General features: G+C 48.6%; 1 protein-coding gene across 16 annotated transcripts in view; it reads left to right on the forward strand.

Annotated features, from left to right (window-relative positions):
- The window catches only part of LOC103239433 (putative EP400-like protein), a 52,538-nt gene that overhangs the window by 22,624 nt on the left and 15,484 nt on the right, over positions 1 to 14,430 (forward strand). For all 16 annotated transcript variants that reach the window (XR_005236635.2, XR_012094627.1, XR_012094628.1 and 13 more), the window contains one exon: positions 2,669 to 2,779. Coding sequence is in view for 9 of the 16 variants with exons in the window: in XM_037987061.2 (XP_037842989.2) it covers positions 2,669 to 2,779 (111 nt within the window). In the remaining 7 variants the exon portion in view is untranslated. The remainder of the gene's footprint in view (positions 1 to 2,668; positions 2,780 to 14,430) is intronic.

The raw sequence follows: 14,430 nt of genomic DNA on the forward strand, positions 1-14,430 counted from the left end.
CTAATTAGGTACATTTGCCTATGGGTTTTTTACTTGGGGAATTGGTGCAAGTGAAAAAATGCACTTTTAAAGCCTTTGAACAAATGATGTTTATATACATTTGAAACCTTAAAAATCATTAAGTTTTCAGGAAATTTTCAGAAGTATCTAGAAGTCAGTGTGTAAACTGACATTGATGTGTTAATGCCTTATTTTCATAACTTAGTGTTTTTAAAATTTTGCCTCTCAATATAGTAGAATCTTCCTGTTGACACCTTTGTGTGATGTATTTGTAGTCAATATATTAGAAATTGTAAGTATCAAGGGAGTGGTGCCTCCATATCGCTTTTGTTTATTTATTTATTTTTTATTTTTTTGAGACAGAGTTTCACTCTTGTTGCCCAGGCTGGAGTGCAATAGCGCAATCTTGGTTCACTGCAACCTCCCACTCCTGGGTTCAAGCAATTATCCTGCCTCAGCCTCCTGAGTAACTGGGATTACAGGCATGCGCCACCACGCCAGGCTAATTTTTGTATTTTTAGTACAGACGAGGTTTCATCATGTTGGCCAGGCTGGTCTCAAACTCCTGACCTCAGGTGATCCCCCCGCCTCAGCCTCCCAAAGTGCTGGGATTACAGACGTGAGCCACTGCACCCGGCCTCCATATCCCTTTTAACCTTTTCAATACTATTATTGAACTACTCCAGAATACTTAATTTCAGTGTTTTAAATTTGTATGAGAAGACTTGTATTTAAAAGACACCCTGCCTTCCAAGAAGGAGTGAACTCTACTAACGGCTTTTCTTTTCAGCTTTGGATGACTTGATCTCAAACATACCTTCAGGCAGGGCCACCACACTCAGGCACTGGTGTCCCTGGAGGATGCCCACAGCTCAGACTCTCCTTCAACTCCAAGCACTGCCGAACCCTTCCCCCACCCCCTGCCTACTGAAATGCCCAGATTCCCATTTTCACAACCAAGTTCTCTTCTTTTGGGTCAAGGTTATAGGCTTCAATACCTCCTACTAGAACTGAATTCCTTCCAAGGCTGATACCTGTGGCCAGTGTCAAGCAATTTTAGGCATGTTGTTCAGTGATTATATTGCAGGTTCCTGAAAGAGTAAGAAATGTTTGTGCACTTTCTGCAAGCATGCTTGATTACAGGATCAAGCTACCTGATTTCTTTTTTTTTTTTTTTGAGATGGAGTCTAGCTCTGTCACCCAGGCTAAAGTACAGTGGTGCGATCTTGGCTCACTGCAGCCTCCACTTCCTGGGTTCAAGCGATTCTCCTGCCTCAGCCCCCTGAGTAGCTGGGATTACAGGTGTGCAACACCACGCCCAGCTAATTTTTGTATTTTTAGTAGAGACGAGGTTTCACCATGTTGGTCAGGCTGTTCTCGAACTCCTGACCTCATGATCTACCTGCCTCGGCCTCCCAAAGCGTTGAGATTATAGGCGTGAGCCACCATGCCTGGCCACTATTTGATTTCTTTAAAACATTTAATTGTGGGCCGGGCACGGTGGCTCACACCTGCAATCCCAGCACTTTGGGAGGCCGAGGCAGGCGGATCACGAGGTCAGGAGATCGAGACCATCCTGGCTAACATGGTGAAACCCCGTCTTTACTGAAAATACAAAAAATTAGCCAGGCGCGGTGGCGGGCGCCTGTAGTCCCTGCTACTCGGGAGACTGAGGCAGGAGAATGGCGTGAACTATGGAGGTGGAGCTTGCAGTGAGCCAAGATCGTGCCACTGCACTCCAGCCTGGGCGACAGAGCGGGACTCTGTCTCAAAAAAAAAAAAAAAAACAAAAAACAAACAAACAAAAAAACTCACTTAATTGTGGTAACTTATACAAAACATAAGATTTACTGTCTATCTGATTTATTTAAAGTGTTAATTTATTCCAGGGTACTGATAAACATTAAGGTTTGGTTTTGATTATTTATGATGATATATGCTTGTTTATATTTAGCCTTCTGGACATATTTAGCCAGAAGAACCAGTTTCTTTTTCTTTTCCTTTTTTTTTTTTAGACCTGTCAGCCAGAAGTAAGAACCAGTTTCTGTTTTCTTGTATTTATCTCTGTGATTTTAAGCTGTAAAGTGCCGTTTGACTTTGAGTTCATTTAATTTCAAGGGTATTCCCATTTGAATACCCTGGATGTGAAGCAGTTAATGTCTCTGGAAAGATTCTTTGGTTTACTTACTCCTAAGAAGCTGTCATTATGGAGATGCGGATTAATTTGTCTTTCTGTTTTATCAGATCAAAGTGTGTTTTTAAGAAATGACACATTTTCAGTGGGAGTGTTTTTTGTCATTCTTCCTCATGCCCCACCATGGCCTCCGCAGCCCCTGCCGTGAGGGGTGGGCTGCCCTCTGACACTGCCACTGGGCTCCTGCGTGAAGCTGTGTGGACACGGCCTGTGCAGCCTGACCGTGGCTACCTGCTGGCCACAGATTGAGGTTTAAACTGGACTTCAAACAAAGCTTCAGTGCCTAGGGCCAGATTTGTTCTTTCCAGCCCCGTGAGGCCTTAAATTGCAATCAGCGAGCCAAGTTGTCCCCGTGCCCCTCTATTAGTGGCTGAGGCCGCCAGCTGCGTGGGATGTGCTGGTGGTGATCAACTTTGCAAAGTTTAAACATTATTTTCCCTTCTTCCTCTCTTCTCTTTGAATGTTCCCTCTCAGGTAAAGGTTGTGGCCAGAAAGCACGGGCAGCCTGGGACTCCTGTTGCCATAGCAACCCAGCTTCCCCCGAGGACTTCCGCGGCTTTTCCAGCCCAGCAGCAGCCGCTCCAGGTACTTTCTGATGGCTCCACAATGCAGCTCCCCAGACTTTCCTCACTCGGATTTGAGGACTCGATGTTCTGAGGCAGGACCCAGAGGTCTCCCAAGAGCCTGTCCTCTGTTGTTCAAAATACATCTTGAGACGTCTTTGTGAAGGCTCTTAGTTTTAATGCATGAATGCTGTTATTTTTCCCTACTATTACTGAAATTAAAGTGTTTGTCTCTGATCATTAGTTCTGTTAACTTTTCTGCTGGAATGTTTTTCATTTGCATTTGCTTTTCTGATATATTTGCATTTTTCATTGCTTCTGTACGATTGTGGCCTCTTTGGATGTTTCTCTTTTTGCCCCTTTGTCTGCTTTTAAACAAACAGATTTCCTAAATTATTTTCTTGCTACAGGGAGTTGATTTTGTTCTTTAAACATATTCTAGGGGATGAGTCTCAAAAACCAATGATTTTAGATTTCAGAATACAAGGAAGTTCCTGGAAACTGCAGCTCAGTTATTACATTTCTTTCCTTTCTTTTTTCTTTTTTTTTTTTTTTTGAGATGGAGTCCTGCTTTATTGCCCAGGCTATAGTGCAGTGGCACAATCTCAGCTCATTGCAACCTCTGACTCCTGGGTTCAAGCATTTCTCCTCCCTCAGCCTCCCGAGTAGCTGGGATTACAGGCACGTGCCACCACGCCCGGCTAATTTTTTGTATTTAGTAGTGATGGGGTTTCACCATGTTGGCCAGGCTGGTCTCGAACTCCTGACCTCAGGTTATCCCCCGCCTCAGCCTCCCAAAGTGCTGGGATTATAGGTGTGAGCCACTGCACCCAGTCAACATTTCTATATACTTAAAAACATGTTCTAAAAATGATGTTAAAATATCCATAACAGTTCCCATTTTACCCATTTTTAAGTGTACAGTTCCATGGCATGAAGCATGTTCACATTGTTGTGTGGCCATCACAGCATCCATCTCCAGAACATTTTCATCTTCTCAGACGGAAACTCTGCCCCTGTGAAATGCTAACTCCCCATTCCCCTCCCCCAGCCCCTGGCACCCACCACTGTACTGTCTGTCTCTGCGGATTGGAATGCACTTCTCAAGCCACCTAAGTAAGTTGAATCATACAGTATTTGTCCTTTTCTGTCTGTTGTACTCAGCATCGTGTCTTGAGAGTTCACCCATGCTGTAGCCTGTAACAGAATTCCTTCCTTTGGAAGGCTGAACCACGCTACATGGGATGGGTAGACTGTGGGTGTGGAAGGCTGAACCACGCTCCATGGGATGGGTAGACTGTGGGTGTGGAAGGCTGAACCATGCTCCGTGGGATGGGTAGACTGTGGGTGTGGAAGGTTGAATCATGCTCCATGGGATGGGCAGACTGTGGGTGTGGAAGGTTGAATCACGCTCCGTGGGATGGGCAGACTGTGGTGTGGAAGGTTGAATCACGCTCTGTGGGATGGGCAGACTGTGGTGTGGAAGGTTGAATCACGCTCCGTGGGATGGGCAGACTGTGGTGTGGAAGGTTGAATCACGCTCCATGGGATGGACAGACTGTGGTGTGGAAGGTTGAATCACGCTCCGTGGGATGGGCAGACTGTGGTGTGGAAGGTTGAATCACGCTCCGTGGGATGGGCAGACTGTGGTGTGGAAGGTTGAATCACGCTCCGTGGGATGGGCAGACTGTGGTGTGGAAGGGTAAATCATGCTCCGTGGGATGGGCAGACTGTGGTGTGGAAGGTTGAATCATGCTCTGTGGGTGGGTAGACTCTGCAGGTGTGGAAGGCTGAATCACACTCTGTGGGTGGGTAGACTACAGGTGTGGAAGGCTGCATCATGCTCCGTGGGATGGACAGACTGCAGGTGTGGAAGGCTGAATCATGCTCCGTGGGATGGGTAGACTCTGCGGGTGTCGATCCACCTCTTGGTGGACGCTTGGGTTGCTTCCACATTTCAGCTATTGTGAACGGTGCTGCCGTGAATATGGGCGTACAGATACCTCTTCAAGTTCCTGCTTTCAGTTCTCTTGGGCATATACCCAGAGTGGAATTGGTGGGTCATGCAGTAACTCTGTGTTTAACGTTTAGGAAAGTCCACACCATTTTCATAATAGCTGCACCATTTCACATCCCACCAGCAAGAGCGAGGGTTTTCTTTCTCCACATCCTTGCCAACGCTTGTACAATTTTTTATAGTGGCCACTCTAATAGGTGTGCTATATGCTTTATAATGTAATAGAAAAATATTACTGAATATGCATGTACATATGGCTAAAGACATTCAGAGTTGGCCAGGCGCGATGGCTCACACCTGTAATCCCAGCACTTTGGGAGGCCGAGGCGGGCAGATCACCTGATGGCAGGAGTTTGAGATCAGCCTGGCCAACATGGTGAAACCCCGTCTCTACTAAAAAAGGAAAAATTAGCCGGGCCTGGTGGCGGGCACCTGTAATCCCAGCTAGTTGGGAGGCTGAGGCAAGAGAATCACTTGAACCCAGGAGGCGGAGGTGGCAGTGAGCCAAGACTGCGCCACTGCACTCCAGACATCTCAAAAAAAAAAAAAAAAAAAAAGACATTTAGAGTTTTAATCTGTTCATCAGCTGGCACTGTTGGTGGTTCAAAATCGACTAGTGAAGGAGGCAGCCTTTGAAAAAACTTTAACTCAGAGTAACAAATGGCATTGGTGACATATGTGGAATCCCATGGGAAGAGTATGGAGGGATGGATGGGCTCCTGGGAGCGGGATGCAGGCTGTGGGGTGGCCCAGTGTGCTGCACCTGTGGCCGGCAGGGCTGGCACCTCTGGCCTGGTCCCAGCAAGTGCAAGCACCCACACAGAACACAGGGCTGCTCTACCCTACTCTTCTCATGTCATGTTCTTAATGTTGAGAACACAGGTTGAGTTCAGTGTGATTCTCCAAACAAACTGGCTGTGGGCAGTGTCAGTTTTCTTTTCTACAACTTCTTTATTTATTTATTCTTTTGAGACAGAGTCTCCCTCTGTCAGCCAGGCTGCAGTGTAGTGGCGTGATCTTGGCTCACTGCAACCTCCACCTCCCGGGTTCAAGCGATTCTCATGTCTCAGCCTCCCGAGTAGCTGGGATTATAGGTACATACCACCATGCCTGGCTAATTTTTGTATTTTTAGCAGAGCGGGGGGGTTTCACCATGTTGGCCAGGCTAGTCTCGAACTCCTGACCTCAAGTGATCCTCCTGTCTCAGCCTCCAAAGTGCTGGGATTACAGGCGTGAGCCACCACGCCTGGCTCTTTTCTCCAATTTCATATTGTGAAAAATTTCAATTATTGAAAATGTTGAAAGAGCAGTACAGTGAATGGTAAACTCACCAGTTGTTAATATTTTGTCGCATGTATGTGTTCTACCTATCTGTCTATCTCCACACATTTTAAAGTTGTCAGTCATGATTGTTTACCCCTGGATCCTTTGTTGTGTATCTCCCAACAAGAAAACGTCCCATGTGACCACAGCCCTCCTATCACGATTGCCGGCATCCACACCTCTCAAGGCATGTTCCTGCCTCGGTTTGCTTTTCTTTCTCTCACAACACTGATGTTTTGAAGCGCCCAGATCAGTTGCTGTGCAGAGGCTACCACAGCCTGGGTGTTCCGTTTCTCACTGCTCGACGTAGACTGAACATTTCTGGCAAGAATACAATGGAGGCGGAGCTCTGCACGCATTTGCTTCTCCACCAAGCTGTGCAGGCCGGTTAGGGAGATGCAGCTGCAGGTGGGCTGGGTGCTGTGCGTGCCAGGGGAGGTTGCCCTCCGAGCACACTCTGGACAGAGGCACTCTCTGTCACGTGCTCAGCTTGGCCCCAGACTGAGGCTTAGCAGTCCTCCAGTTGTTCATCCTACGAAGAGCAGGAGGGGATAAACAACTGGATGACTGCCAAGGAGAGGCCAGCAGTAGGGAGTGGAAACCAAAAACTGAGCTTTTACACAAGGCCACATGTGCAGCGCCCCACACAGGGCTGAAACCCCTGTGCCGGCACCCCTGGAGAGCAGCCCTGGGGCTGGGCCTGCCCTTGTTCACTAAGAGGATGAACCTGGCTGTCTGCCTGACTCAGCCTCGTATCTCCATGATGTGTTAACATATTGGCTCAAAAAAACAAATTTCCTTTAACACCTTAAATGAGGTAAAGAAACAAAAGTGGGCCAGGTGCAGTGGCCCATGCCTATAATCCCAGCACTTTGGGAGGCTGGGGCGGGTGGATTGTTTGAAGTCAAGAGTTCAAGACCAGCCTGACCAACATGGTGAAACCCCGTCTCTACTAAAAATACAAAAATGGCAGATGCCTGTAATCCAAGTTACTCAGGAAGCTGAAGCAGGAGAATGGCTTGAACCTGGGAGGCGGAGGTTGCAGTGAGCCGAGATCACGCCACCACACTCCAGCCTGGGTGACAGAGCGAGACTCTTGTCTCAAAAAAAAAAAGAAAAGTGTTTTTTGTTGTTGTTGTTTTTTGTTTTGTTTTTTAAACAGGGTCTTGCTCTGTCACCCAGGCTGGAGTGCAGTAGTGTGATCTTGGCTCACTGCAACCTCCATCTCCTGGGCTCAAGTAGTCCTCCCACCTCAGCCTCCCTAGTAGCTGTGACTATAGGCGCCACCATGCTCAGCTAATTTTAAAATTTTTTAGTTGAGATGGGGTCTCACTATGTTACCCAGGCTAGTCTAGAACTCCTGGGCTCAAGCGATTCTCCCACCTCAGCCTCCCAACTAGCTGGGGTTACAGCTGTGAGCCACCATGCCCAGTTAAATTTTCAGCTTTTTATTAAAGTTAATGTTGTCCAGCTTGGTTGTTTGTTTAAGCATCTTTTCCCGCCTTTTTTGGTATTTCTGAAACTCAGCTTGCTGCAGCATTCTGACAGTCTTTGAAGTAATAGTGCACACTGGTTTTAATTGTGAACCTGTCTCAATCTCCATTCTTTTTTTTTTTTTTTTGAGATAGGGTCTTGCTCTGTCTCCCAGGCTGGAGTACAGTGGCATGATCTCAGCTTACTGCAACTTTGCTCTTTTGGGCTCAAAATGATTCTTCCACCTCAGCCTCCTGAGTAGCTAGTACTATCAGCACGCTCCACCATACCCAGCTAATTTTTGTATTTTTTTGTAGAGATGGGATTTCACCATGTTGCCCAGGCTGATCTCAAATTCCCGAACTCAAGTGATCTGCCCATCTCGGCCTCCCAAAGTGCTGGGATTACAGGCGTGAGCCACCATGCCCGGCCAAATCTCTATTCTATTTTGGTCTCTGAAACTTAACATTCTGCTTAAGGAAGGGCTCATATATAAGGATATTGAAACAAATGTTGTTTTATATGATAATAATGCCTGAGGATCAATACATACATATTTCATATCCCAATATCCCAAAAATAGCAATCAATATATTTACAGAAGCTGCAGATCACTCTGAGGAGTTGATTCTGAGGCTGTCCCTAAGGACCCATGCCAGGAGATATGTCCCGGAAGCGACTGTCACAGATGCAGGACGCAGTCCCCTAGATGATGAGGCAAGGCCTGAGTGTCTGTGCTTGTGAGGGGAAAGGTTTATTACACCTTCTCCCAAGCAAACAGGTGGAAAGCAATACCTAGAGCAGCTCTGGTGCTTGTGTGTGGGATACCTCTGCAGGGGCCTCTGTGGCTTTGAATACAATGCATTTTCATGTATGGTGGACTTTATAAAACCTAAGTCTGCTTTCTACTCAGTAAACATTTAGACATTTTTCTTTTCACATTATTCTCCAGTTACCAAGATTTTGTTGTCAGATCCACATAAGCCTTCTGTTTTTTGGTGAAGACATATTATAGACTTAAGAGTTTTATTTCTTTCCACAAATATTTTGACATTGTCATTTTTGCCTTAGTTTATACAACTATTTTTCTAAGCTCTAGATTTAGTTTTCACATAGATACCTCTAGTGATTTAATTCTGGCTTCCACTTTTGGTTAGCAGTGGTGACTTAGATTTCTTATCTACATACTACTTCTGAAGCCTGGTTCTGTTGTGCTGCCTTTAGCAAGTGGTACACAGAAAAGCACTAAATGATGAGAAGAGTATTTTTATAGTTCCTTTCTGTCAAATTCAAAAGATAATATGGAGGGTTTTTTGAGTTTATTTATGATCACTGGCCAATAGCTCTAAGCTGTGATATCATGTTCTTTGTCATAGAAATTGAAGAGACAGTGGAGAAATACTTATTTTAAAATCAGTGTGATAAAAGTTAACGCACATTTATACTTCCCATAATTTTTGTCTTCTAATAGCAAATGCATATGGGGACTCCAGTACCTGGAGATGTGAATTCCATAAAAATGGAAGCATCTAAGAGCCAGTGAACACTGGCGCCCACAGGTATGTAGCTTCACCCAGCATGAAGTCAGCCTGTAAACAAAAAGGAAACCATTCTAGCCTTCTAGCAGTGTATTTTCCAACTTTTTTCATTTTAAGTAAGTCAACAAATATGTACCAAATGGCTTCTGTGGGCTCACAGGGTCACCCCTGTGCCTCCTCTCAGTTCTTGCTTGGAGCAAAGTGACTTTACACTCAGCCATCATTTTAGCCAGTTAGAGCCTTGGGCTGGAGGCATGGGAGGCGGGCCTGGGGAGGCCATGAGCACTCATGGAGTGGCAGGGCCTGGGCCTCAGCTCTGTGCCCAGGAGCTTCCCCATGCCAGCCAGGCACATCAGAATCTGGCACGTGAGTGTCCCCGCACTCACTGTCCAGCCACCCCCCTTGATAGCAGGATCCCTGGGAGCAGCCACTTAGCAGTGGGCATGGACTCAGAGCAAAGCAAGATGGGTGCCTCAAGAGCTTGGTCCCACTCAGGCCTGAGACTGACTCCCTTCCTGGTGAGGATCAGAGAGAGGATGTTCTGCCCGCAATGCGTTCTGTGCTATTTCCACATTTTGTGCTTTTTCCCTGTTCTGCACCAGGGATAATGTAGCATGAACTTCGAAGGTGGAATGTGGCTCACTGTGCTGTGATTGGATTTGATGTCACAGATTCTCCTTTGATGTCAGAGGCCTCACCTAGAAGTGGGCCATCCTGGGATGGGTTTACAGCACCTGGAGGTGACATCAGGTGTTCCTCTCCAGCAGTCAATGCCGACAGCACAAAGTATCTGTGTGCCAAAGTACCTGGCAGGTACTAGTCCAGGAGTGGGCTGTGGGAGCCAGGAGCCAATGAGGCTCTGAAGCTACCACACACTCTGTCATCTGTTGATTGTTCCTGGGCAGAGTGGGCCCTTGCACCTGTTTATTGACCCAGAACTGGGCACAGGCTGGCGGTGTCTGTGCAGACTCATAGTTTCTCCTACAGGTGATTAAAAACCAAACTATCAAGAATTTTCACATATTTTCCTTTTTCCAAGGAGCATTCTTTTTTTCTCTATGATGATCTCAGGCTGTCTTCACACACACTGTTGTTTGCTCTGTGGGGGCCCGTGCTGTGATACTCCGAGTGTGGGCTGCAGCGTGGTCAGCCCTGCCCTCGCTGGCTCTGGGGATGTGGCCATGTGGCGTCACCTCACCTATCTCAGTTGTCTCATCTGTAAAACTGGAGCAACAGTGATAATCACACTTCTCAAGTCTGTTCTGAGGACTGACACTGTTATATCTGTAAGGTGCTTAGCACAGCACCATGTTGTAAGCACATAATGTCAGTTAATACCATACTAAAAAATTAACATTCTATAAATTTAATGGCAAGCTTTAATTTTTTTTTTAACATATCCAACTTTTTTGCTATAAACTTACGGCGTACAGGAGCAGTTTTGTTGCATGGACATACTGCATGGTGGCGAAGTCTGGGCTTTCAGTGCATCCGTTATCGGAATAACGTAATCATACCCACTAAGTAATTTCCCAGCATCTACCCTCCCCTCACCCTATACCCTTCCAAGTCTCCATTATCTCTCATTCTACACTCTACATCTGTGTGGACGTGTGAGTTAGCTCCCGCTTACGGGCAAAAATGTGCGGTGTTTGTCTTTCTGTGTCCCAGTTGTTTCACTTAGGATGATGGCCTCTGTTTCCATCCATGTTGCTGCAAAGGACAAAGTTTCATTCTTTTTTATGGCTGGATAGTACTCCATTGTGTATATATGCACCACATCTTCTTATCCAGTTGTCTGTTGATGGGCACTTAGGTTGATTCCGTGTCTTTGCTGTTATGAATTGTGTTGCAGTAAACATGCGAGCGCAGGTATCACTTCAATAGAATGATTTATTTCCCTTTGGATATACACCTAGGAGTGGGACTACTGGATTGGACAGTAGTTGTATTTTTAGTTTTTGGAAGAACTTCCATTTTATTTTCCATAGCGGCTATGCTAATTTACATTCCCACCAACAGTGTACAATGTTCCCTGTTCTCCACGTCCTCACCAGCATCTATTGTTTTTTGTCTTTCTTTAATTTTTGCAAGTTTGCATTGCTAATAGAATACACCATAGTTTTTAAGGAAAACACATCAGAAAATACCAGTATCAGAATATGTATACGTACGTGCGTATCAGTCTGTGCCTAGAGACCCGGGAAACCGGTCCATGATGATGAGTCACATCGATGCGCTCCTTCAGCAGATATTTATAGAAACTCGCGAGTGGCGAGGCGCGAGCACGCAGAGATGCGTGACCGCCACCCCCTGCCTTTGCCGGGACCAGCTCCCGACTGCTCCCTTCTCTTTATTCAGGTCTTGGCTCCACGGCCCGCCTTGGAGAGCCCTTTGCCGACCCGGTGCCCGCCCTGCGCCGCCCTGTTTGCTCTCCCTGGTCCTCAGAGCGCCCACTCCCGTCAGGTCGCCTGTGTCTGTGCCTCCCTGAGGAAAGCAGGGCCTGGCGTGCCCCGCGCTCCGCTCTGCCCTCGGGACAGAAGGTGGTCAGGGAAGGTGGTCCCGTGTCCTCAGGCAGAGTCACCTTGCAGATGGTGCTGAGGTGGAGAAGCCGCGCCGCTGCTACAACAGAGTGGGCGCTTCTGACCGCGCCCTCTTGAGGAGGGTTGGTGGCAGAGGCCGCACCATGTGCACGCCGCGAGGCAGGTGGTCGTCAAGGCCTTCAGGCTGCAGCTGCTGGGCAGGGTGTGAGCCAGGAGCATTGCAGCTGTGGGGAGGGCAGGTGGGCCGGGCCTCGGCAGGCCCGGGGAGTCACCATCCAGGAGTACGGAGCCCCAGAGCAGAGAGCATGGCCATCACCTTCTCCCAGCGTGGGGGCGGTGAGGCGAGGTGGGGGCTGTGAGGCGAGGTGTGCGAGCACCAGAGGAGGAAAAGCGCGCCCAGAGGCGGGAACCCTCCAATCACAGGTCAGCATAGAGGCGGGCGCCCTCCAATCAAAGGCCCGCACAGAGGCGGGCACCCTCCAGTCACAGGCCAGCGTAGGGGCGGGCACCCTCCAGTCACAGGCCGGGGCCCTCCAATCACAGGGCAGCAGAGAGGCAGGCATCCTCCAATCACAGGCCGTGGCATTGGCTGCCCTCACCTGCCGCTGAGGAAGGAGGTCCGTTCAGGACCATGGGCCTGGAAAGGAATGAATGATGGGGCCAAATTGATAGTTTAGCCATTACCTAGATTCTAGAGATTTCCTTTTTTTTTTCTTTTGCTTGTAAAATGTAAAATCAAATCTTTTATATTGGCTATTTTTAGGACTGGAACAACTACTGTAAAAATGATTTTTTTAAAACCTGTGCTTGAAGGGTGCAGCCACTCAGCCTGGAATCCCAGCACTTTGGGAGGCCAAGGTGGGTGGATCACATGAGGTCAGGAGTTCGAGACCAGCCTGGCCAACATGCAGAAATGCTGTCTCTACAAAACATACAAAAATTAGCCGGATGTGGTGGTGCGTGCCTGTAATCCCAGCTACTCGGGAGGCTGAAGCACAAGGATCGCCCTGAGCGCAGGGGTCAAGGCCGCAGAGACAATGCTGTGATTGCTCCACTGCATGCCAGCCTGGGTGATGGAGTGAGCCCTTATTTCTAAAATAATAATAATGATTCAAGTGTTACTCCTTGGAGTTTTTCTGGTTGGCTTTTGTTTTACCATTTTAAGGGCACAGCTCAGTGGCATGAAGCACATTCACGTTGCTGTGCAGCCGTCACCTGCGTCCACCTCCAGAAGATTTCCAACTTCCCAAACGGAAACGCTGCCCTCGTGAAACACGCATGCCCCTCCCCTCCCCTGCGCACCCCCGCTCCGCTTGCTGTCCCATGGCTCTGAGTGCTCCAGGGACCCCATGTTAGTGGGACAGACAGGATCTGCCCTTCTGTGCCTGGCTCGTGTCACTCGGGGCTTGTACACACGGTGGCACGTGGCAGGATTTCCTTCCTCGCTAAGGCCGCTTTCTGTTTACCCGTCATCTGTCAAGGGACACTTGGGACATTATTTGGTTTGGGGAGCAGTGGACTCCCTTCTTAAAGTCACGTCTCTATTTTGCTTTGAGATACTGGAAGAGCTGGGCTTGACTTTCTTTGCATTTGCAGGAGGAATGCCCCCCACACCGCAGGCCGCGCAGCTCACCCGATAGTGGCAGAGTCGGCAGCAGTACAACCCCTCCACAGGGCCTCCCATGCAGAATGCTGCCAGCTTACATACCCCACTGCCACAGCTGCCCGGGAGGCTGCCCCCGGCCGGGGTCTGTGCTGCAGCGTCTTTGCAGGTCTCCCAGCAGCGGGCGACAGAGCCACAAGCACAGCCCCCAGTCCAGTCCAGGGAAGGACCCAGCAGCCAATCGCAGCGCCGCCACCTCTCCTGCTAGGCCAACTCTCAGCGCCACCCCCATAGGCTGTGCAGCTCGCGCTCCACCTCCTCACCCAGGGGCAGGCAGCTCCCCGGGCACCATCCCAAGTACCCAGAGGGGCTGCCCTCCAAACCCGGGCACAGGCTGAGTCCTGACCCACATGGGCTGTGGTACCAGAATATTCTTGGTGGTCTGTGCTTCTCCAGGAATCTGTGTTTCCAGTGAGTGTAAAGGACTAGATCTAACTTGTTCAATGTTTTTCCTCTACTAAGCGCTTCTGGTGAAATGGTGAGGGCCGTAAGTCAGCGTTCGGGGTAAAGGTTTTAGTGAAATTGAGAACTGAATGTGTTAGCGACGGGTTGCTTGCTGCCCTTGAGGGTAACCAGTTGTTGCAAACACTCTGCCCCTTGTCACCTCATCCGCCCTCAGCTCCTGTGGGCAGCACCCCTTTCCATCTCCTCCGTGCAGACAAGCAGCACCCCCTAGCAAGTCACAAAGCTGCCTCTCCAGGTGCATCCAGACGTGCAGGTGTGGCTGTGGCCATGGTGCCCAGAGCCCAGAGTATAGCACCACCCGCCCCACCCCACCCCCCACCACCAAGCCCTGTGGCCATAGGAGAGCCCTTAGGACAAGATTGCAGAGCAGATCAAGCTGGTGAGAGAGCTCAGTTATCAGTGGGAGAAGTTGCTTTTGCTACAAGCTGTTTAAATTAGAAGTTGAAATGTTTCTCTATAATATGGCAGACGGTAAAGGCATCTGAAGAACTGGCCATAGCTGTTTCTCTGGTGATTCTTTGGCACCAGCCTACTCAGAGTCTAGAGCAGGGGGCATCTGGGGTGTGTGCACAGCGTCTGGGCACTGCAGGTCCCCCCACCAGCACCCAGTGTGGTCTGCATTGGGGACCACCAGGGCACCGTGTTCCCTCA

The sequence above is a fragment of the Chlorocebus sabaeus genome, chromosome 11 (genome assembly GCF_047675955.1).
Source record: "Chlorocebus sabaeus isolate Y175 chromosome 11, mChlSab1.0.hap1, whole genome shotgun sequence".
Classification (NCBI taxonomy): Eukaryota; Metazoa; Chordata; class Mammalia; order Primates; family Cercopithecidae; genus Chlorocebus; species Chlorocebus sabaeus.